The 24,841-nt window shown below is 34.8% G+C and overlaps 1 protein-coding gene across 1 annotated transcript in view; it reads right to left on the bottom strand.

Annotated features, from left to right (window-relative positions):
- Window positions 1-2,347: 2,347 nt before the first annotated feature.
- LOC144972942 ((E3-independent) E2 ubiquitin-conjugating enzyme UBE2O-like) overlaps window positions 2,348-24,841 on the bottom strand; it is a 29,157-nt gene continuing 6,663 nt past the window's right edge. The window contains exons 6-19 of the mRNA XM_078914782.1: window positions 24,113-24,225; window positions 22,357-22,591; window positions 21,548-21,886; window positions 20,798-20,897; window positions 19,363-19,468; window positions 17,683-17,803; window positions 16,893-17,015; window positions 16,118-16,233; window positions 12,667-14,063; window positions 11,582-11,682; window positions 10,239-10,301; window positions 8,629-8,890; window positions 7,880-8,081; window positions 2,348-7,284 (exon numbers count right to left, since the gene is read on the bottom strand). Coding sequence (XP_078770908.1) covers window positions 6,774-7,284; window positions 7,880-8,081; window positions 8,629-8,890; window positions 10,239-10,301; window positions 11,582-11,682; window positions 12,667-14,063; window positions 16,118-16,233; window positions 16,893-17,015; window positions 17,683-17,803; window positions 19,363-19,468; window positions 20,798-20,897; window positions 21,548-21,886; window positions 22,357-22,591; window positions 24,113-24,225 — 3,789 coding nt within the window. The 3' untranslated portion in view covers window positions 2,348-6,773. The remainder of the gene's footprint in view (window positions 7,285-7,879; window positions 8,082-8,628; window positions 8,891-10,238; window positions 10,302-11,581; window positions 11,683-12,666; window positions 14,064-16,117; window positions 16,234-16,892; window positions 17,016-17,682; window positions 17,804-19,362; window positions 19,469-20,797; window positions 20,898-21,547; window positions 21,887-22,356; window positions 22,592-24,112; window positions 24,226-24,841) is intronic.

Here is a 24,841-nt window from a genome sequence, read left to right on the forward strand (position 1 = left end):
ACAGTTCCTTCCTAAATATGGCCAATTATGCTATGGCTGGAAAAAGCCGTGCAAATGAGTTTTCACCGATTTTGCTGGCTGGTAAGACAATCTGACATGGACCTCATTGGTAGCTGATAAAAAGAATGAAAACAATGTGTGAAGAACAGCCTTCACCTTATTTGTCAATGAACATGCTCGCTATAAAATTTTTATTAAAAAAGCACCTTGGTGTATCTAGCTCAAATTTCAAATGGTCGAGAAGCAGCCACAAAAATGTTGAGAGAAACTATTTTTTAGCACATTGTGGAAGTCATTTACTCTAGATCATTTTCACCCAAATGAAAAAGAAGGTGGTACACAAATTTTTTAAAAACAAACTAAAACTCCAAAAACCTGAACTAGATATAGGTTTACGATTCACTGCTTGCAACCATCATGGATTATAGGCATCTAAAAATAGCCAAGACAAAGAAGAGTTGGTTACAAAGTAGATCCAGTAGAGGCAAGGCTTAATCCCTGTGTCCAGTCTCAGGTCACTAGAAGTTTATCAGATAACTAGAGTGGTATCTCAATAAAAGATAGACCCTTGGGTTGTTTCTGACCAACAATTAATTGAAAGAAATAAATTTCTGCAGAAAATGATACCACAAAGAAAATACAAATTCAAATACATTTACACCTGACAGCCTCTATCACTATCACAGAAAGACATATTCTCGCCAGAGTTTGGGCAAGACAATGTCATATTGTTATTGTTTGTGTGTGTTTGATTTTAAGGATTTAAATGCGCTTGCAACACATTAAGGTCATTTAAGCGCCAGTAAAAAAAAAAAAAAGAAGAAAATGGGATGGTCAAAAACATAGATTTACAATTGAAATCACACAAGAAAAAGTAATAAAAAGGGGAATGGTTCAAATAGGGAACAGATGAAAATTCACACCATCAGTGTGCTTGGTTTCAGATCAACTAAACATCTCTTCCAGATACAAGGACAGGATCCGAATCCACTAAAATGCATTCAAACCAAAAAAATATTTACAGTACAGTACATAATGGAGAGATGATTTATTGAGAAGCCATCCTGACCAAAGGGCAATGCTCCCCCACCACGAGGATCTCTACCCAACACCAAAATCAGATTCAAAGACAAAGACAAAATGTCACATGGTCGTAGAAAGGGACAGATGATAAACAGAGACCCTGCCAGTAGTCCTATAAAGTATGCCCAATTCAAAATCGTTGCTCTGCTAAGATCTTGAGGTCATAAACATACACACAAAAAGAAAAAGGACTAGGACTTCTAGTACAATAAATTCCTAAAAAGATTTGCCTATTTTCTTCTTGTTTGTTTTAAAGGGTTTTATGGCGCTTACAACACATTTAGGTCATATCAGCGCCAGTAAAAAGGAAAAAAATTGAATAGTTAACAGGTTTTTGATGTACAATTAAAAGGACTTGTGGAAAAAGTAAGACGAGGGGGAATGGTTCGAATAGAGGACGTATGTAGATTCCAAGAGCACACTATCAGTGTACTTAGTTTGAGATTACCTAAAAGTCTCACCCAGACACCAGCACAAGATCCCACTAAGAGGAATACACTCAAATGTTTACAAATCATATGTTAAAAATAACAAAAATATCATTACATAACAGAGAGAAGATTTACAAGGAAAAAAAAAAATCTCCCAAAACTATCTATTCATTTGACTGTTTTCCTCCCAGCCAAGGACTCCGGCTAGGGTCAGGACTAAACTAAGTTTTCTCATTCCAAGACAGAAAGAAAGGAATTGGAATACAGATACAAGGGGGTAGAAGTCATAGAAAGTACCTCCCTGCCTGCTATGGGAGGTCGGGAACCCCACCCAGTATTTTCTTCATCACAGTTTGCACGACAATCACACACCAATATACAATCACCAATTTTATCTGGTCATGTTTTGGATCTGATTATTTTCACTGTGATATTTTGATAGACATTAAAAAAAACCCATTCAGAATTATCAAAGGATTTGACCTTGGAGTTAGGTGGTCCAAAGTTTTATAATTACTTGTTTCAAAAGGGGCACAATTTGATTCTAGTGAAGAGAAAACAATGGTTTATTTCAAAACCACATAAACTGTACATCCGAATGACAAATTCATTATAGATTTCCAAAACCGGTATGCAATTACAGTGACCAGTGACAAATCATCATTCTTAGGGAGTCCTTGTGATATGCTGGATTGCACATGTCAACGGGAAACAAGAAAATAATGCAGTAAAAAAAATATACCAAAGTTTAAAGAACTGATATTTACGCACACATATTTTGCTATTAGTACTACTGTAACAATAAAAATCAAACTCAAAAGACATAATGCAAATTCACTGAGCACTATAGAAGTTTATTGTAACTGAGCTGCTTCTCGTGTAAAATTATACTTTTTGCACTGGAATTGTGCCACATCTTCACTGTCAAAAGGAATTAAAGGCAATCAATAGTACAATGGTTGAGTTGAGCTGAGAAAATTAAAAAGTAAAGAACAGTAAGACTAAGACCTCATTAAATCATCACATTTGTGACCTTAGTGAATTGGTTGTATACTGAATATTTATCTCATAAATTTCATATAGTTTGTCCTTACCATTATCTTGGAAGTGAGTAAGGTTAAGGGTATAGTGAAGTTTTGTTGTACATGTGAATCCATTTTTTTTTCTCATACGTTGCAATTCTTTTTGCTTTAGCAGTAATTTGTAGATTAGCACTTTTTAAATTATCAAAACTTTGTTAAGAATTATACATTTATATATTAATGTCTCTTTTTTTTTTGGTACTGTCAATCCTTTGAGTAGTGCCCCAATATAGAGCCTTATTATTTTCTGTGTTCATCTGTAGAAATCATCAAGCCCTTAGAAATGTTATATTTATTGGTTTTTTGTCTTTAAGGGTTTTACGGCACTAACAACACATTAAGGTCATATCAGCGCCAGTAAAAAGGAAGAAAATAGGATAGTAAAAAGTTCTAGAATTACAATTAAAGCCCCTAAGAAAAGGTGAGACAAAGGGGAATTGGTTCAAATAAGAAATCTGTGTAGATTCCAAGAGCAGACTATCACTATCAAAGTACTTAGTTTGAGATCACTAAAAGTCTCATCCAGACACAAGCACAGGTCCCCACTAAGAGGAATACACTTAAAATGTTTTACAAATCATATATAATATAAAGAAAACATAATACAGTGGATAACAGAGAAATGATTTACAAGAAAAAAAATATCATCTCCCAAAACTAACTATACATTTGACTGTTTCCCTCCCATCCAGGGTATCCGGCCAGGCCAGAACAGAACCAAGTGATCTCATTCCAAGACAAAGACAGAAAGCATGTTGAAAAAAAGACATAGGGGGATAGAAGACAGTATGTACCTCCATGCCCACTATGGATCTGTCAGGAGTGGAGATATGAATTGACTATTGTAATGAAAACATAAGGGTAGGCATGGATTATGGTGATGAAATGTATACGTTATAAACTATCACTTTACATAATACAAGTGTGCGTTATTTGTTTTATTACATAGTAGAAGACACAAGGCATGTGAGCTCTTCTAGCACCTTATATTGGGATGAGGAAATAACATCCTCTATCACCATGACAGTCGTGTAAACAAAAGTGATACCAAATCATTATTCAATAAATAAATAAATAAATTTCAAATGTATGTATATAGATTAAATAGGCAATAAATAATAAATAGCCACAAGAATGAACTAACAGTAGATTTTAAAATTAAAAAATCCTTTCCTCAATTTAGATGAGATAATAAAAATCACTTCCCTATCATACGCATTTTAACTAATGTGACCTCACTCTGATATTGTTTTTGTGTAATGAGTTAAAACGAACTTGTTAAATTTAACTTAAATCAATACATATACTATTAGTGAGGAAAATGAACGGAATTATTTAGAATTTCTAATTCTGATCATTTTGATCTAACGCTAAATTTTGGATGAAACTAAGTCAGGTTGCTGAAGGAGGTCATAAATAATCTCAACACCAGTAAAGGGAGAAATGTGGGATAGTGTAAAAAACAAACAAACCCAAACAAACTAAAAAATAGTCTAGATAGCCAAGAGAAAAGCAAGACAGGGGGATTAGTTCAAATATGGAACAAACGTAGGTCCAGGGCTGGGTGATTCCAGTCTTCCCATGGAATAAACCCTAAAGACAAATTTTTTCCTGGGGATGAGTAAAGGGAATTATATTATTTATCTATTCTTAAACAAAAAACAAAACAAAACAGCAAACAAAATCTACTGAAAAAATATATATCTCCCTTCCAGTAAAAGATTTCTATGCAGGGCTAGGCAAAACCAAATCAAATAACAAACACATAAAGCTAGAAGAAATTGACAAATGAAATAGGGGGATAGAAAATATAGCAAGGGTGTGACCTGATGTAGAACCCACTAGCCCAAGGAGACCTAAATCTCCCCCCTCAAAGAAACTCTAATTGCTGCTCTCTTACTCTCTTGATTCATTTTAAGACTATATATATTATGCTGACTATACAGCCTGTATGTGAATGCTACAAAACCACACTTTTTACGTTACAGTCTCCATGTATATGAAATACCAACAATTTTACAAAAATGGAATAATGACAAACATAAAACAAATTGATGGACATAACAAAGACATGTCTCTGCCCTATTTTTCCCTTTATTCTATTTAAAAAAAAAAAGAATTAATTCTTATGCCTGAAATTGTTCTTTATATCCCTTGCCCTACTTCTTTTTTTTTTTTAAAACAGTGAATAAATGTCAATACCTTTGATTCGTGAAAGTTAAAAATAATAAATCAGGAAATGGAAAATGTACATATTCCGTGTTAGGAAAAAAAAAAGAATCACAGATCCTTCTTTTCATTTAAATAATAACTTACAGCAGTACAATACATAGGCAAGTAGATGACGATTGATGTAAATCACAAATAACTGTGATATGGTAATATGTGTGAGGCAATGACAAAAGGCAAATTACATGTCGTAGGGACAAAGCATGCCAGTGTTAATTAAAATCAATTTAAGAACTATTCTTACACTATGATATTCCAAAATTTTGAAAATCGACCCATTTTTCACCCTTGCTGCCAGACTTTCAGTTGCTGGATTTGTATCTGAATGCACAGTCATCTGCCATTTTTTCCATTGTTTTTCAAAATAAGTGACAACTTATTATGCAGTCCAGAACAACCGTGACAAAGGTCGTGCTTCAAAGTTTTGAGATGGTGGATGATGATAAAGCCCTTTTGAGTGATTTAGAGGATTGTTCCATCTGTTTTGTGGTCTACCTTTTATAGGTACCAAGTGTTTTTTTTGTTTTTTTTTGGGTTTTTTAAGGGTTTTACGGCGCTTGCAACACATTTAGGTTATAGCAGCGCCAGTAAAAAGAAGAAAATGGGACAGTAAAAAGTTCTAGAATTACAATTAAAGCATCCAAGAAAAAGTAAGACAAAGGGGAACTGGGAACAAATAGGGATCAGATGTAGATTCCAAGAGCCTACCATCAATGTTCTTAGTTTGAGATCACCAATAAGTCTCATCCGGACACAAGCACGGCCCCCACTAAGAGGAATACACTCAAATGCTTACATTATAAATTAGAACAAATATAATAATACATAACAGAGAGATGATTTACAAGGGAAAAAATATCATCTCCCAAAACAATAACCATGCATTCGACTGTTTCCCTCCCAGCCAGGACCCGACCAGGGCCAGGACAAAACCAAGCAATCTCATTCCAAGACAAAGACAGAATGCAAGTTGGAAAACAGATATAGGGGGATAGAAGACACAATAAGTACCTCCCTGCCCACTATGGGAGGTAGGAACCCCACCCAGAGGTACCAAGTGATAACAATTTGAATGTTTACTCTGTTCAAAGCCATGCATGTGTCATGATTTTTCTCAGCTAATTGTGGTAGATTCCTTGTTTGGGATTTATTTTTTATCATCACCTTCAACGTGGAAATGACATTTTGTCACAGCCTCATATGTGTCTGACACAGATTGTTGATCTGTTATTTGTTTTTCTTTTCACTGACCAGCAGCAATATTATATATCGTAACAAATCAGACAGATTGAATTTTCATGTCTTAATATCACATTGACATCAAACGGAGGGAAAAATCCCTAACTGAAAATGTGTGTTATGGGAAAAAAAAAGATATTTGAACCATGGATTCCTAGAACTGAGGTTAAGAAAAAAAATCAATTTTCCTCTCCTGTGTCGTACTAACTTGTGAAATCGTTCATTATAAGTATGCACACTTATCCTATTTTAATTGATCACCTCAACAAAGCTTTCATCATCCCGTAATAATGATTTGTTTGAATGAAAATAAGTTCTAACCACAAGTCAATAAACATAATGACACAGTGCAGCAAGGAACTCTGGAACATGTCTGGAGTGACCTATTTGTTTGAGATTTCTGCATGGAGTATTTAGGTTAAAAAAATGCAAGTACAACTGTCCACTTTGTTCGAGATTTTTGTGTTGGGCTCCCAACATGTTTGAGATTCTCATGTTGCTAATACTATGAAAATAGAGGGATTAAAACTTGAAAAATTGAGGTCTTTTTGAGATTTCCATGAAATAAGGATTTGTATGTTCAAGATTTCTGTGCTGCACTGTATAATGAAAACGTTTGACTAGGAATAAGAAGAGATTGATTCAAAAATCTAATTTGTTATCATTAAAGCATTAGTTCTATGGTAAGGGATATCCATCATCACCATCATCAAAGGGATTTCAGAACTTGTAGACCTTTTTCCAAACCATCCAGAGTCTTACTCAAGGTAAGACAAAACCCTCTTGAGACAGGGAGCAGAGGGAATTCAGGACCTCTACGTGTGCCACTTAATGACGACAACAAAGACGATGATGATGATGATGATGAAGCTTTCACTGTCACTTGAGCTGCGTTTATATTTTCACCTGTTGACAAGACTGCCTCAGCTCCTGTAACAGCTGAGGTATTTATTGTATTAGCATCAGCGGTATTCTCCGAGGAAGACAGATTTTCATTTCCATTCATCTGCAAATGAAGGAATTTATCCGAAACAATATGAGATTCTTTTTCTAGGTTATTCTTGCCTCCGTTTTGAGTGGCAAGGGTGTTAACTCCAGTAATGTTTGATGTTGAGTGTTTCATATCTGTTGAAGGATTTATATGGTTCATCTCCCCTGATTTTGTCCCACCATTTGGGTCATTGCGCATGATCATCCAAGTCCGTAGTCTTTTAATCAGGCTGAGAATTAGAGATAATGAAAAAATAATTACCAACGTAGTTTTCAGGGACAAATATCTAAATCTATACATTATATGCAAGAAAGCAAGAAAAACACTATCATCAAAAAAAATTTATAATGATATATATCTCATTACACAGAAATGTATTGCAATTTAAGACATAAAATAATATGTAAGCCATTCTTATTACAACTATACAATTATTGCATCTCTTTAAGATTGATGCAAAATACCACCAGAATTGCATGCAAAACTATGAATACTCCCAAGATGATGCCAGGATTCAGTAAGATGCAACATCGGCTGATAATATTCATAGCCTGTTTGTGATAATCTTAAACTATACTTAAACTATCCTCAGTTCAACATAAATAGAACTCAAACAAATAGGTTCATTTGCCAATTCTTGAGAACATAAGAGACTTTAGACTGAGTCATGTGGATAAAATCTCAACTTTTATAAATCCAGACCGTTTATTGCTGTTTATATTGTTTTAATTGTCAACTGAGGTGAGGTTTGAGCTCAAAATGTCTTTTGTAAAATATATATTTTAAAAAGGCCGTTGAATAGATTTATAAATAATAAATCTCACCGCGGTCCATATTTGAGCAGATGTGTTTTACTCTCTTCTTCAAACATGGCTGGCAAATTGTGGCACATCCTGATCAGGGATTGAACTGTCTTCAAAACAGCCATCTCGTTATACATGCGACTGTTTTCTGCACCAGACTGGGTGCCTCTCTGACGTTCAAAGCCTGCTTCATTGTAATACGGCTCTCTCACCAAGATAAGGCCTGGAATTAAAGAAAGTGGGTGGAAAGAATAAAAATAACACCTAGAGGATCACTGAAGAACTTAAAATTTTTAGCTGTGTGGCAGGGAGGCAGTCATCGTAATTAAAAAAGTTCCCTGCCATTTACGCCAGGTTTTTTTAAATAAAGAGAAAAGCAAGACTAAAATGAGAGTGTTTCATAAATCATATTACAAAGAGGCACTAAATGAATGAAAGATAGAAACCAAACATTAATATGTATGAAACATCCCAATGTCTTCATTCAAAAAATAACTCATTAAAAAAAAAAAAAGAATGTCTCTCCTTTCATGTAAAACAAAATAATTTTGCCATAAAAATATTTTTCTTTTTTTTTTTTCAACATGGCAGCTTATACCACGGCAATGGTAATTTTTTCCCCTTCTTAATAAACATGTTTTGATTTCATCCATCCTGAACATACACAGTACATCTCTATACGTGGCTTTATCTAAAAGCCCCCCCCCCCCCCCCCATTCACAAGTGTTTGGTTACAACTGTCAACACCACCAGTGACCATCTAAACTGACCTTGTATGGAAAGTAAGACTTGTAACAAGTTGGACTTTGCTGTCCACATCTCAGAGCCTTTCCCTGACCATGTTCCAAGCAGGGACACACAAATCTTGCCATCCTCGTAAAGGTTTGGGTTGAGGCGGTCACTGCAAAACGAGTGATAGTGACACAATGGAGGTGACTTTGGGTAATCCTTGGGTAGCATCACATCGAACAGGAAGAAGGCGTCTTCGTAAGGCGTGCCAGATGGGCCCAGGATCATGACAGAATACAAGTCCTGATGAGAAATAATTGAAGACATTAAAAAAAAAAAAAAAATTACCTTATAAAGAGCGATAAAACCCCCCCCAAAAAACAACAGGAAAACTTTATCAAATATGTCACCAACTGCGAAAAAAAAGAGAAAAGTTTGTGTTTATTTAGTGATATAATGATTCTTAACATCATGCTCTAAACAACCTGTACACTCTTAAAAAAAACACTTTTCAATATTGAACTGTATACATTTAACATGCATGCATGAAGCCTTTTAGGCACTTGTACATTTCCTGGACAAAGACAACAGCGCAGTAGGATCTCTAAATTCAACATTCATCTCCTATTGGACGAGGAAAAAAAGTTCAAGATGTCTTTTCTAGGAGCATATCAGCTTGGATCCAAATGCATTTGATTTGAAAGTGAAAGATATCCCTCGAACCATGAGGCCCCTAGAGTCGGAATTGATCTCAGCTTTTATAATGTGAAAGACAATAGCAATTGCTTGGCACCCTTGAATAGGATGTTAGTGAATCATAAAGTACTTTCTGCTAGATATAACAGACCCAGCTAACCAATCACTGCTGAGTGGACACGTGGGTCAGAAAAAACCCCCTGACTTCACTCAGGATCGAAATCAGTGTAAAAATTTGATTTGATATGAGGAATAAATATGATACTGATATATATCCTCTTACCATAAAAATGATGAAGGATTGTAACAGGTTTTAAAAATACACAAAATCTCTATGCAATTCAATAAGGCTTATCAATATTAACTCACATTTCATAATAATTATGAGTTTGAACAGAACTTTCAGAATCTGGATAAACATTATACCCCATTAAGGCATATCTCCCACATAAAAAATGTACCAATAACAGATCTAAGTAAATATGTTTTGAAAATTTTCAGTTGAGGTTCGTGAGATAAGGGTTGAGTGGATCACATGACAGAGAAATCAAAGGGGTTCAGGAGAATCAAATATCACCATCTTTTTCAAAATGGGGTAATTTGACTGGAGGGAACACTTTTCCTATTTGGCCTTGGACTATTGTCAGTAAAATTAGTAGCGAGGAGGTTATTGCCTTTGATAAGGTATTAAGTCTTTTTACAAGAAAAAAAAATGCAACAAGGCTGAGGTTGCTAAAAGTGGTCTACAAAGGCAAAGTTTCTCCTAAAGGAAAAGTTACTCCAGTTGACAGTACCCTAAAAGTTCAAGGCTCTTTGACTGATTTGTCATTTCCACGATCAAAGTAAAGGAGCCTTTTAACTTGTTTTGTTTTCAGAAGACCCAAAACAAGTCAATTAGGACTGAGAGACCAAGAAAACCATGAAAGTGCTACATCTATATATGAAAATTACTCACCAATCGGTCCTCAAATCCTTTGATGAAAATTCCATCTGGAAGACTACCCTGTAAAAGTCGAAGCTGGAAACAAAGATAGAGAGGGGGACAGTTTAGATTTTAATCCAAGCCAAGAGACAATTCAAGAACAGAAAGAAATTGGTCCAATCTCCAGTATGGAGATTGAAATGGTGGCTAAATTACACCACCATGGTTATCAGGTGCCTTTCTTTTTGCAATGGGTAAGGTAATGTAGTAAAAGTTTAACATTTTCTGACGTGACAAGTATCATCAGGATTGTCTGACTGAGGGGCAGAAAACTGAAACTCAGATCCTGTCACTTCTAATTGTTGGATGGGGCAAAATTAACTTTTAAAGATTTGAATACCATATTCAGGGAGATGCCCTTTGCTAAAATAAAAAAAAGTCTGAAAATTTTTCTCATAAATATTTTGTGTAAGCTTCTGTTCATCAAATGGTATCAGGATACATATCCATCTCGCTTATCCTTAACTTTTGCCTTTAAACAACCCAATGCTTTCATATTGTAAAAAATAAAATCCCCAATATCAAACAAAATCAGCCAGAATATGTCAAAAAGCCAGTTTTCTGGCTAGCCAGAAAAAGGGCATCCCTGCATCTTATTGAATGATGTTTTTGTTTGATAAAGAGGTGCTTGAGACACTTAAGGTTATTTCAATGCCAGGCAAAAAGGTGATGATATGATAGTAAAAATTCACTGACCAAAACTTTATTTGCCCTTGCAAGTGTCAGAGAAAAGGGATTTTATTGTTACTAATGGTTTACCTGCAACACATTTAGGTCATTTCAGCGCCAGTAAAAAGGAAGAAAATGGGACAGTAAAAAAATTCTAAATTTACAATTGAAAGTACATGAGAAAAAGTAAGACAAAAGGGAATGGTTCAAATAGAAAACAGATGTAGATTCCAAGAGCACACTATCAGTGTACTTAGATTGAGATCACATGAAAGTCTCATCCAGCCATAAGTACAGAATCTCACTAAGAGGAATACACTCAAATGTTTGCAAACGAGTATATATTCAAAACAAATCAGTACATAACAGAGAGATGATTTACAAGAAAAAAATATCTCCCAAAACTATAACTATACATTTGGCTGTTTCCTTCCCAGCCAAAGACTCCGACCAGGGCCAGGACAAAACCAAGAAATCTCATTCCAAGACAAAGACAGAAAGCAACGGAGAAAACAGATATAGGGATATAGAAAACACAACAAGTGACTTCCTTAGCACCATGGGCGGTCAAACGAGCGCACCTAAAGGAGGAAAAAGTAAGGCATAGAAACAAATTTAAGGAGGGACAAGGTAGATTTGACACTTACATCTTTTTTCACAGCAGTGTTGAAAGCACGAGGGTTCAATGGCTGGTAAGGTTGGCCAGAAAACTTATGTAGGGATCCCACTTCTTCTACCATTGTAAAACCTGAAACATTATCATGACCTTTTAATAGTCTTACAATAATTTATTTTAGAAACAAAATAAAATGAAAATATAATAATGATCTATTGCCCGATTTCAATATCAGAATCATATTTTCAGAATAAACATAAAAGTATAGTTAATATTATCATGACATATTAGTTTTCTTACAGTAATGTATTTTAAAACATGTAAATAAAGTTAACTTTATTATAGAGAAATAGAAATTAAGATCTATCAGATAGAAAGAGGCTTTTGTTTTTCTGGTCCTTGTATCAATTTTAAATAAATATTTACATTTATATATCACATTTCCATTGTTTCATCATGCCAAGCACTTTAATTGGTTTTCAATTATTCCAGATCAATGATATGGTAAGTTGAGAGAATGTGAATAAAGAGCCATTTCCAAGCACACAACTTTAACCAACCAGGGAAATAGAGGTCAGAGAAGTCCTTCAGAACCATTAGGAGTTTATCCCAGTTTCTCTAGGAAACAGATGATAGCAATTGCTTTATACTCTTTGGATAGGACCCTTCGCTATTGCAAAGTATTTTCTGCCAGATCTAACGGACCCAGTTACCCAATCACTGCTGGGTGGACAGGTGAGTCATAAAAAAATCTCGACGGCACCCAAGATCGATCCGAGTCCCTTTGTGAAGCAAGTTCTCTATCAACTGTACCCTATAAGGTCAGAGACTGAGTATCATACCTTATCACAAGCGCTTTGTGTGTTGAACTTTACAATAATGTTTTATCACAGCCTACACAATACAATGCCAGGGCCAGAGTTTTGTAATGCACCTCCATTTGGCCACAGACCACTTTTAAAATTCCATAACTTTGTTACAACAAAACAAAGGACCATAAAACTTTGCCACAAACACCAAATCCCTTCCTTACATATCATCACATCTGCCCGACTTTATGCTAGAATAACCGGGAGAGTTTATGAAGTCTTAAAATCAAACTTGAAATGTTCTCACCTTTAGGTAGTACAAGTTCACCATCAACATCATCGGATGCCGTCATCATCTCATCACTATCAAATGAAATAGGTTCCAAATAATTTTGTTGTGTCACAGCTTCATTCTCTAAATGATTTTCCCCAAGTGGTTCTTTACATTTTGCATGATCTGCTGCCATTTCTATAGTTTGTTGTGAAGTTTTATCGTCATCCCCATCATTAGAGGTTGGTTTGGTAGACGTGTTGAAAGACTTAGAATAATCTTGAGACAGAGCACTACCATCATTATGGCTACTGTCATTCTCGGCTTCAACTCTAAAATTAGCCACAGCTGATGATGCAGAAGTTGTGTCCGCATTGACATCATTATTGATAGCACTGTCCTCAGCCTCACGAAAACTCTCTATTCGTATAGTTTCTTTATTACTGCCCTTGGCACTGGACATGATGCGATTGGTTCGCTTATTCACTTCTTCATGTATTTTCATTATCTGCTTCTGCAAATTTTCACAGATTTTAAAACACAATTGTCGTGCATGATTATTGGTGGAAGAATTATCAGATGTTGTTGTTTCACTCCTTACACCATTCATTTTCACTGAATTGTCACTACCAGCAATGGCAATCTTATTGCCTTTTCCTACACAGTTCTCCCCAACTAAATTCAGTTTCGTCCTATCACCATCATTGTCTTCATCACCTTTCCAAGAAGATTTCATATCTATCTGCTCTAGCATTCCTTCAGGTTCAGATGACAGCCTGTCTTCCTGACATCGACTGCTTATCACAGGTTCGCTAAATTCTTTCCTTAACACTCTAGTATTTTTCACAGCACCTTTACCAACCCCGCTCTCCTCTGTGCCAGAATCACCAGCAGTTTCATTGAATGTCAATGGGTCACTTGATGGTGATGAAGTATCCATACCACCTGCAGCTACTTCACTTTTAAATTTCTCATTGTTTTCATCAACACAAACCCCACTATCATCAGCAACATCGTATTTCATGGTTAGATTGAGAATGTTACAAGACAATGACGATCCAATTCGAAGTGTTTTTTTGTGTGAAGGATCTGAGTCTTTGCAAGTTGATATTTGTGATTTACCCCAAGATTCCAACAACTGACTCAAATGCTTGGAAATTTTGCTGGCTTTGTCACGTTTCAATTCTAGCTTCGCTTGGGCAATTAGTTCCTGAAGTTCTGAGTCGTTGAAGAATGAAGAGCGAAGAATTTTGTCGACATCGTGACAGCTGCGATAAATACGAATGATATCATGGAAACATTCAGGGGCTGTCATTGAAACATCAAAGGAGTTGAGCAAAGTTTTCAACCTTACAAGAGCTGATTCTGCCCGAGCTAGAAGTGTCTGTAGTTCCTGCTTTTGTTTGGCAATTATACTTGCAGCCTGTTCACCCCTATATCGAATGTTATGAAAGAAAAAGTTTAAAAAGTTATAAATTTATATTTGAAAAATTAATAGAAAAATTTAATACGCTCATTCATAAATAAGGGAAAAAATCGTAAATTCTATGAAAAAAAAAAGTGAAAATGCATCAAAAAGGATAATCTGGAGAGATAATATAATTGAAGATCAAGGCCTATCATAAATACTTTGTAAAAAAATGGTCAAAAATAATGCCAGAAATTTAGATTGGAAAGAAATTAGATTTGAAATAAACAGTATTGCAATTAAAGGGTTGAAAAGGGTTTCACTTCCATTTTATTATGATTGAGGGTTCTCTAACTTTAGAAATGCAAACTTTGGTTTCAAGAGTTCTATGGTGCTTGTGACAATTTTAGGTCATTTCAAGGCTTTGAAGAAGGATGAATATACATTCATACACAAACTAGTCCTTCAGAAACATAAGGCCCATGGAGCCTGAGTTTATCCCGGTTTCTATATAGCATAAAACAGACAATAGCCATTGCTTGTTTTCCTATTGAGAAGATACTTGTCTATTTGCAAAGGTCTTACCACCAGATCCAGCAACTGAATTGCTGCTGGGTAGACAGTGAGTCTGAAAAAATTCTTGGTCCTTTTGCCTATGAAGTGAGTACCAACTGAGCTGTGGGGACTTGCTTCATACACAAAATGTCAATTCAGTATTTAGGGGTCACCAGTAGTACATACCACGTATAGACCTACCACAAATAACTAACATAAAGTCTGTAATTTTCTGACCCCCCCCCCCCCCAATAAAAAAATGTTAATCATAATTTATGAAATAAACCTCTACAAAATAAAACAAGATTTCCATTCTGTCAGGCAAAAATGATTTGATTTTTTATTTTTTAAAGTTTTTATGGCGCTTTTGACACTTTAAGGCTATTTCAACATCAGCAAACAGGTCGAAAATAGGATGGTAAAAAAAGTCTGGATTTACAAATACAAAATTAAAAGCACCACGCAAAGTCAGACAAAGGGATCGGGGGCTATATCAAATAGGGAACAGAACTAAATTCCAAGAGCAAACTAATCAGCTTTGATTGCGATCACTTAGAAGTCCCATCCAGACTCCAGCTCAGGATCCCACCAAGAGGAACACACTCAAATGCTTACAAAATAATCTATTCAAAACAAAAATCTATAACAATACCTAAAAAATGATTTGCAAGAAAAAAATATCATCTCTAAAACAAGGACAGAAAGCAACCTGGAAAAGGAAAACAGAAGACACAGCAAGACCTCCCTGCCCACCATTCAAAAGAGATCAAAAGACACCAACCTGGCAAAAATGGTTACTTCATATGAATGAGGTTTCAAATAATGAGAATTTTATGAAATAAATCTTTACAAGCAATAGATAGAGGTTTCCATTCTGTCTCGCATAAATAATTACTTTAAAATGCTTTAAACAGACTAGGTCTAAAAGCAAGACTCCCTTGAGAGCAAAGTAATCATATTGAATCAATTTTTCTAGTAACTTCAGATAAATAATCAGCTTGAAAAGAAGTATTGCATCTTAAAGTATGCATATTATAAGAATGTGATAAAAGATTCTTATTGTTATGTTCCATACTAAGACAATATTAAGTTAGTTATAGTGAAGAACTATATAAGGGAACTATATAAGGATTTAGTTTTCAGTTTCCCTGATTAAATAATGAAATTGAAACAAAAAATTAAAGATTTGGTTTGGGAGGAATAACAGAAAGAGCTTGTCAAAGGATTTATAAAAATAACAAAACTGTGGACAAAGTTTATCTTTTTTCCAGACTTTTTTGACACATTGATAAGCTGCTTTTGCTATCTTCTTCTTCATTAAGAAGAAACCTCAAGTTTGAGAACCGAACTACATCTGATAATATCAGGGTCATCTTGTGTTGAACGTTACAAAAGTGATCTCTTGTCACGGGTTCATTTACCGATTGTCCAGGTATGAAACAATGTCTTACAAAATATTTTTGTCACGTGACTACTATGAGCAACAGGTCACACAGAAATTTTTTTTTGTTTTTTGGTGCTTACTTGTCATCTTCTTCCCCGATGATTTCCTGTTCTGACTCAGTCTCCCATGTGTCACCCGATGCATCACTGTCGCCTTCATAACTGCTGTCATCACTCGTATCATCGTCGTCATCATCCTGTATGCACATGAGTTGAGGAAACAAGAATTGAGTCCATTGTCTCATTCTACATTCTTCCCTGAAGCTTAGTTTATGCTTTTCAAGAAACATCAAAAGGCATCTCTTTACTTGACAACTCTATTGTAATGTGCAACATCTAACTCAAATTAAGCTCTCCATGAATTGAGATAATGTGCCCATTATTAGATGGCTATCAATGCCCAAAACAATCTTGCCCTAGCATTGTGCCCTTGGGAATGTCAATTACACAAATTACCTCACTCAATTCAGGTATAAATGAGTACTTGGATTTAAGCAAAATCAAATATTATTGTGAAAAAAAAAAGTACCCAACAAACAACTTGTACAATATGACATGTAAAATGGATTTGATGTAAATGCATTGCATTCAGCATAGTGAAATAGTAAAATTTCACAATATTTAAATGCACTTTTTTCTTCCCTCTGAGAGCCATCTCCATTTTCATTTTAATCGATTGACAGACTGAGCATAACTGTTAATGTGCAAATCTAAAAGAATAGAAAATTTCTGGTACTTTCATGATAGTCTGTAAGGATATTTAAGGTATTGCTAAATAACTGGATTTCAACCACTATTAGATTGTTCTATATGCAAAATTTCTAAGGAGAAAGGAGTAAATTGTTATCAGACTCACTTCTTCCATGACTTTAAAGATCTCTTGTGGAAAACACTGAGTGATGACACCATCACTCCATTTCACTGTTACACGACCAGGTGGGTCCAGCTTGAGGATTTGACCGACAAACTTGGAACGACCCTTTAAAATAAAAGAAGAAGTATTTTCATACTGAGACATTGAATCATAACTAATTTAGTATACGTTTTAACTTCATGCATCCAACAGCACTTCCAAAACTTTAAGGTCATATCAGCAACTAAGAAAAGGAATATGGTACACGGCTCAAAGTGAAAGTAAGTTTCTAGAAGCTGTGGAATGTAAGAAGTAATGAATAAAAATAAATATAACTACTTTGAAAAAGAACAAATTACCAAACATGGAATGATTCAGGCTCAAATCCCTTCTCAAAAACAGTAAAAACAATATATCACTTAAAATTCAGACAGACGGAAGAAAAATATGTAGCACGACTTGTCGGCAAGTCGGATCTCGAAAAGGAATTGTTGTTTTTTCTTTCCTTTTTTTTCTTCTTCCCTAATGCTAACCTACTCTTCTGCTGAAAGTCAAATGGTAACAGTTACAATTTAACCTTGGCTGTTGGCCAATCTGAAAAACAGGATTTCAGAATCTCTGTACTTCCGTTTATGGATCAATTATTATTATCAAATGATGAGTGTCCTGATAGGGATTTTACACTTTTTATTTTTTTTTTTAAAAAAAAAGGGAAAACAGAAAAAAAAGGGAAAACAGAAAAAAAAGGGAAAGAAATAGGATGTTTAAATATCTCCTGAATAACATGACATACCGCTTCATTTGGATCCAGGGATGTGATCAGGCCGACAATCTGGCCATGACGAAAGTTGAAGACTGTGTGCTCTTTGATGTCATACACACTCACCTCATCATTGGCTTCCAGTAATATTGGTCTGATAAAGAAAAATAAAATATCCTTGCCTTCATGTCATATTCAAGTTAGAAGATAGAATATGTGGAACATAATCTAATTTCTATTAAAGAGTACAGTTAGAGATGATAGCGTATTTCTTACAAACAATTACTATTTATCAACAGATTTGCCATAGGTACCAAAGATAATTGAGCTAAGATGCAAGAGTACATGTCCTTTTAACATAAAATGTAAAAATACTTTTGAACGACATAGTATGGACCCTTTTAGAGACAGAAGCAATTGTGAGAAGAGAAAAATACAAACCAACAAACATAAAACAACTGTTATACATTTTCCTTTAAAAGTCTGACCAAAAAAATCTGAATTTGAAGCAAGATCCCAATTGGCAAAATTTAGTCCCCAAGGATTCTAGCTATTGTATGATCTATTCTAATCCCAAATCTTCCTCTTCAGGTACCAATGCCTGCTCCAGGATTCAGTGGCCTCATGGCCAACATCCCTTCATGTTGTGTTGACATGCCTGTGGAATTTTAGTAGCTCTATAAATGTTTTTCTTGCCTTTCCCTGGCGAGTTTTCTGCATAGTATCCAATAACATGTTCTGGATTTCACTTTCTTGTCAATGTCTATGTCTTTCTTGTTTGATATGGTGGGGGACCTCTGCTTTGGGTTTGTGGGCAGTTTATGTTCTCTACAATCTTCTAATGTAATGCTTCCATATAAGAAATATAAGAAACTTAAAAGGTAATTGTTTAGCTTTTCGGTGTCTTTCCCAAATTAATTTAAATACCTAAATATTGAAAGCTTTATATACTTCTTTGTTCTTATACATGCATCCGTATTTTATAGGAGTTTTTAAAATTCGCAATTCTCTTTTCTAACTTCCATGTATAATTTCTAACTTTCCAACACAATTTGTCAACAATCTTCTGCGCTTGTTCTGATGTCATCAGTGTGCGGTTATGTGGTCTTGTTTGTGGTATGACACTCGCCTTTGGATTGGAAGGTACTGGATTTGAATCCCACTCTGAGCGGTGCATAGTCGAGTCCTTGGAAAAGGCTCTTTACTCACATTCTCTAATTGTACTCTGGTGTAAAATGAGTACCTGGCAGTTAACAGCTTTGTCTCTGTCTGAAAAATTGTAACATTGCCTAGCAGGCATTATATCTCTTCCTACATGTTAAGTGTTTCTGTTGGCCAGGGACCCCCAGAAAAGCACTTTAAGTAAGTTTAGTGGATATTGCGCTATATAAAAGCTCAAGCATTTTTTGTTGTTGTAACTTCCGATCACCAACTTTCACTCTTTCAACACCCTCTGTTTTTCTCAATGTTGTTTCCTGATAAATACTGAATAAAAGAAGCGAGGTAACAAATCCTCCGAAGATTCTACCCTTTATGAGGATATTACTCGATGCAAACTACCCCACTTCGAATGGTCTTTTGATGCTGAAAACAGAAGTCAATAACTGATATAGAATAGGCTCTTCCAAAATTACCATAAATCTCCCAATATTGGTTTGAAGATAGCACAGCAAAGCAGTTAAAAAAAAAAAAAAGAAGAGGTCACCAACTTACTCCTTTTCCTTGATTCCATCAAACACTTTGTACCAATTGACTAGACAGGTCCTATCTTCATGACTACACCTGACCACAGACCCATAGTCTGGCTTCGATTCCATATCTGGTAATTCAAAAGAATTTAAAAAAATACAAATAAAAAAAGCCAAGCATGTCATGTTTATTCAATATTTTTTTTTTTTTAAATACACTTTTAAAAACAGTACCAATTGACTTGTTTGTTGCTTTAGGTCTCTTCCAACACAATTGAGGTTATATGAGAGACTGCTGAAACAAAAAAAACAAGCAATCTAACAAAAATAGTACAAATGTAAATCAAAATCATAACCTAAAGATATCATAAGCTAAATTATAAATAACCAAGAACAAACAGGCAGAAGATTTACAGAAAAAAAAATATCCCCTGTCAAAAATACAATCACAAACCAAAGAAGCAGGATAGGCTAGTAAAGAGAAGAAGAAACGACATCACTATCGGATCGTACGCCCATGAGAACATCATAGGTATATGATTCAAGGGTGATGTATTGACTTGAAAATCCGGAGTTTATTCCAAAGCCGAAACCACACACACTTATCATTTTTATCACAATAAATGACAGGAATATTACAGGAAAAAAAAAATTGTATAAGAGGTCAGTCTGATAATACAAATCAGAAAACTTTGATTTGTTGAAGAGCAAATAAGCTCAATATCTTGAGCTTTTATATAGCGCAATATCCACTAAATATGCTCAAAGCGCTTTACAAGGGTCCCTGACCAACAGCAACACATAATATGTAGAACGAGACATGACGCCTGTTAGGTGATATTACAATTTTGTTCTGTGAGAGACAACGCAGTTAACGGACAGGAACTAATTTTACACCTGAGTACTATGAGAGAATGTGAGTAAATAGTCTTTTCCAAGGACTCAACTATGCTCCAAGCGAGGCTTGAACCCAGGACATTACGATCCAAAAGTAAGTGCCATACCATTAGACTACATCTGATCCAAATGCTATTACAAAAAAAACAAAAAAAAACAGAAAGATGATATATTTGTCTACGTTGTAAAACTCTATCATAGTAGGAAGAGCAGTTTGTAAACTAGGAGAAAAAAAATTTGGCCTTCAAGGAAATACATGACATTGTGCTGTATCAACCTTGTTCAATACTACGTGAACAGTTTTAGGTCACATCAGTACCAAGAAAGAGAAATAACATGCCTTATTTTAGTTATTATTGCTCAAGAGCTCTCGTCTTTTTGAATTTACATATTACATTAACAACATGTTTGTTGGCTGAGGAGAGACCTGGACCCAAAGCTTTGCTTGTTTATTTTTTCTTCTATTTTTGTCTTTTTGAAACTTTTAAATTAATTTTTGTTCAATGCTTAACAGTTCATAACTTAAGGGGCAGCATTTACTATTAAAAAAATACATTTCTCACCATTTTGTGAAATGACAAAATCCCCAGGAAAGAAATCATAGGTGTCTAAGTCCACAGGGAACAAATCGTATGATGGGATGTCATAGTCCACACTACCATCCTGAGACATAAAAAATATAATTTCATAAACAATTCCATAATTTACTGGTGGTTTTACGATTGTTGTACTTTTGTCTGGTTATCAATAGTATCAGTTTATTTTTTGGTTCCATTTACCATTTTTTTGTTCTCCACTTTCATGTACGTTGTCATCAAATTGTTGATTTATTGGCGAAAGCCTAAGATTGAATAACGAAAAAAAGTAAAAAAAAGGCAACAATGATACCACTTGCAATCAAAGTATTAGAAAAAAAAAAAAAAAAAAAGCAACACCGCATTGGATAGAGTCACTCAACAGAAATTGCTTTGACAAGAGAGCTTTACAAAATAGTGAATCAAAAAACGATCTTAAAAATTATGACTTGCTCAAAATAAATCTCTTTCTCTCTCTCTCTCTCTGTATATATATATATATATATATATATATATATATATATATATATATATATATATATATATATATATATATATATATATATATATATATAAATTAGAATCTCTCTCTCTATATATATATAAATTAGAATTAAAGTAAATACAGTCCAATAATTATCATCTGCCTTAAATTTTGGTGGGGGTCTTTAAATTATATACAGAACAATCTTACATGATGACAATTAATTTTCACAATTATCTATAATATCATCATACCTGCCACAAAACAGTAGCTGTAGAATTTGTAAATACAACTTCCACATTCACAAGACTGTCTGCTACCACCTGTTTCTCTAAACCATGTTTTTTGTGGCGATTTGATGATGACGAGCCTGTGCTGGATGCACCTTTCTGACCCTGTTGTTTTCCTGATTTGAATTTTGTCAAGGTTGCTTTGAAACCACTTCCACCACCTCCCCTTCTTTTCTTACTGCGAACACTTTTATTCCCTCCTGATCCTGTCTTGTCTGCTTCTTCAGCAGTATCTGAATCATCCTCGAAGTCTCCATCTTCTTGTGCAGTAGCCACAGGCCCTGGCTCCTCACCATTAGGAAGCTATTTGTATGGTAAAAATAAACAAAATGTATCATAATGAAAAAAAAAGCCTTAAGAGAAAAAGCAGGTTTCCAAAATTTAAAAAAATCTAATAAAATGTACTTAGGGGTTGCTTTGAACATACCAGTAGAATTTTAACTAATTTTCTCCTATTTTTGATCAACACTTCAAGAAATATCAATTGGAAATCAAATAACCATACACTATTCTGTCAATCTCTGATCTAAAAATTACATTTATAATCATTGGCTTGTTGATTACCTTTAAAATTTTTTTTCAACATTTACCTCAATTAGCATGAGACAATAATTCATAGTTCAATAAAATTTAAAGTAGTTCTGTGGACTGAGTAGCAAAAGAGAATCTTTGTAAAAAACTAAATACATCAAAATTAGAAAGCAAAACAAAAAACAAACAAACAAAAAGTATGAAATGACCAATGATGAAAATTTAAATGGCCAGTAACTCACAGTATCACTACTACCCCCTTCCATACACACAGAAGCAGTAGCAGCATCGTTCGCAGTTGCCTTCTTGTTAGAGGCAGACACTGGATCACCAAGGTTGTTTTTAATGGACAGTTTAGTGGGTTCAAACACTTGAGATGGCTCTTCTATGGAAATGCGATCATCATTCTTGATCCTGTACATCATGAGGTCAGACATTTCCAGATTGCTGTAGTCAAACCAATCCAACACTTTTAACCTGGAAAAATCAGAGTAACATTCATGCGTTATTCCTATTAAGCGTGCTTTGCATTGAGAAAAATTGAGTCAAAAGGATGTGGAGATCTGTTACAGACACAATAAAGAAAATGTCTATGAACCGAATTGTGGCCTATGACTTTGACCCTGATATGAAGGAATCGAAAGAAAGTTAAAATCATAAGGAAGGGAACATCTCTGGGGCTCACCAAACGGCAGTAAGTGATGTTCACTCTTGGGAATTAACAGACACTTGGTGACACACAGCATTATTAATGTCTGTCAATACCCGGGCGGCCAGACAGTCTAACATAATATCATACTACATATTTATAACCCATTTTTATTCCTGTATTGTGAATAATAAATATCGTCTTTCAAGGATAATGTTCCAAGCTTTTCGAGTTTCAGTGTTGTACACGTGAGACCTGAATGTGTTCATAAAATATGAATCGAAACAGGAATGTAACAAAATTTAAAAAAAAAAAAGTTTTATACTTAATTCAATGTGGCAATTAAGAAAAGAATTCGAGAATAATTTGACTGATATTACTAGAAGGCACAGTAAATGAACTCACAAGGGGATTCCCCATAATTGGCCTGCATTACCCAGATCAAGCTCCGAGTATCACTTTTACTTGTTTTTGTTTTTAAGGGTTTTACGGCGCGTGCAACACATTAAGGTCATATCAGCGCCAGTAAAAAGGAAGAAAATGGGGATAGTAAAAAGTTCTAGAATTACAATTAAAGCACAAAAGAAAAGGTAAGACAAAGGGGAATTGGTTGAAATAGGAAACAGATGTAGATTCCAAAAGCACACCACCAAAGTACTTAGTTTGAGATCACCTAAAATTCTCATCCAGACACAAGCACAGTTCCCAACTAAGAGGAATACACTCAAATGTTTACCAATCATATAATATAATATGTAAACTAAACATAATACAATGCATAACAGAGAGATGATTTACAAGGAAAAAATATCATCTCCCAAAACTATAACTATACATTCGACTGTTTCCCTCCCAGTCAAGGAACTCCAGCAAGGGTCAGGACAAAACCATGTATGTAATCTCATTCCAAGACAATGACAGGAAACAATTGGAAAACGGGTATGGGGGGATAGAAGACACAGCATGTACCTCCCTGCCCACTATGGGAGATCAGGATCCCCACCCAGTCACTTTTACTTAACAGTTAATGCAGTATTTTCATTTCTGCGAGTTACAGTTGTCTGCCACCCTTTGGACAAGACAATAATCCACGGCAAAGCAGTTTTCACTTGATCTATCTTTGACCCAGCTACAAATCACTGAGTGGACAGAGGAATCAAATTAATCCCCAAAAATCCAGTTATAGTGAGTTTGAGTTCTCTTCAGTGGGACATTCGCCATCTTTAATCTGAGAATGCTTGAAAATACAATGAGTTCAAATATCACATAACCATAACAATCTCAACTTTGATTTAATTAAATTGTAGTGATTTCAAAAATTTTCTAATGTTCCCATTAATAAAACTTACTTCTTGAGATTTTCTCCTGAGATTGTATTCTCATGCTGAGCAGAAGCCAAGTTGGGGTCTCCCTGGCTGAATATTCGAAATACCCATTGAACTTCCACGCTGTCTGTTATAACCTGCTCAAAATGAAAACAATAAATAGAATGAAATGTAAATCCAGATGGCAGAGCAGTACAGCATCTCATATCATGGCAAAGTCAAGAATTGTTAATAAAAATCCATGAGTGGATGGACTATCATGATCGGTAATACTCTAGCTCAAAAATTGTATTCTTGAGAAAGGTAGTTTACACAGGTTACTGCAAACAATTCAGGTATGAATGAATACCTGGCAAGAGGCAGTGATAGACATAATCCGACAGATATGAATTTCATGCCCTTTTTTCCTTTTGAGTGTTAAATCAAGTCATTATCTTTGTCCTTTGTCCACTGTGATATTTGATTGCTTTTATTCACAGTTTGTTGAAGCTTTGAGAGGATACTCTTGCAATTCTTTTTGTGTCAGTCTCTCAAATCAGGAGAACAGATTATTAAAACTAGATTGTTTCCATAGTGAAAATAACCTAATGATGGTTCAAAATAATTCAATAAATCGATCTTTTTACTTTCAATATTACAGAAAAATTAGCTTTTATCACCGTCTCCTTCAGCCAGCAGGGGGAAAAAATGAAGTTTTCTGAAATACATTGGAAATGGATAAACTGTGTACATGTGTAAAAGTATGACATTGTT

This window comes from Berghia stephanieae, chromosome 5, assembly GCF_034508935.2.
Source record: "Berghia stephanieae isolate SIO BIC M18660-M18661 chromosome 5, UCSD_Bste_1.3, whole genome shotgun sequence".
Taxonomy (NCBI): Eukaryota; Metazoa; Mollusca; class Gastropoda; order Nudibranchia; family Aeolidiidae; genus Berghia; species Berghia stephanieae.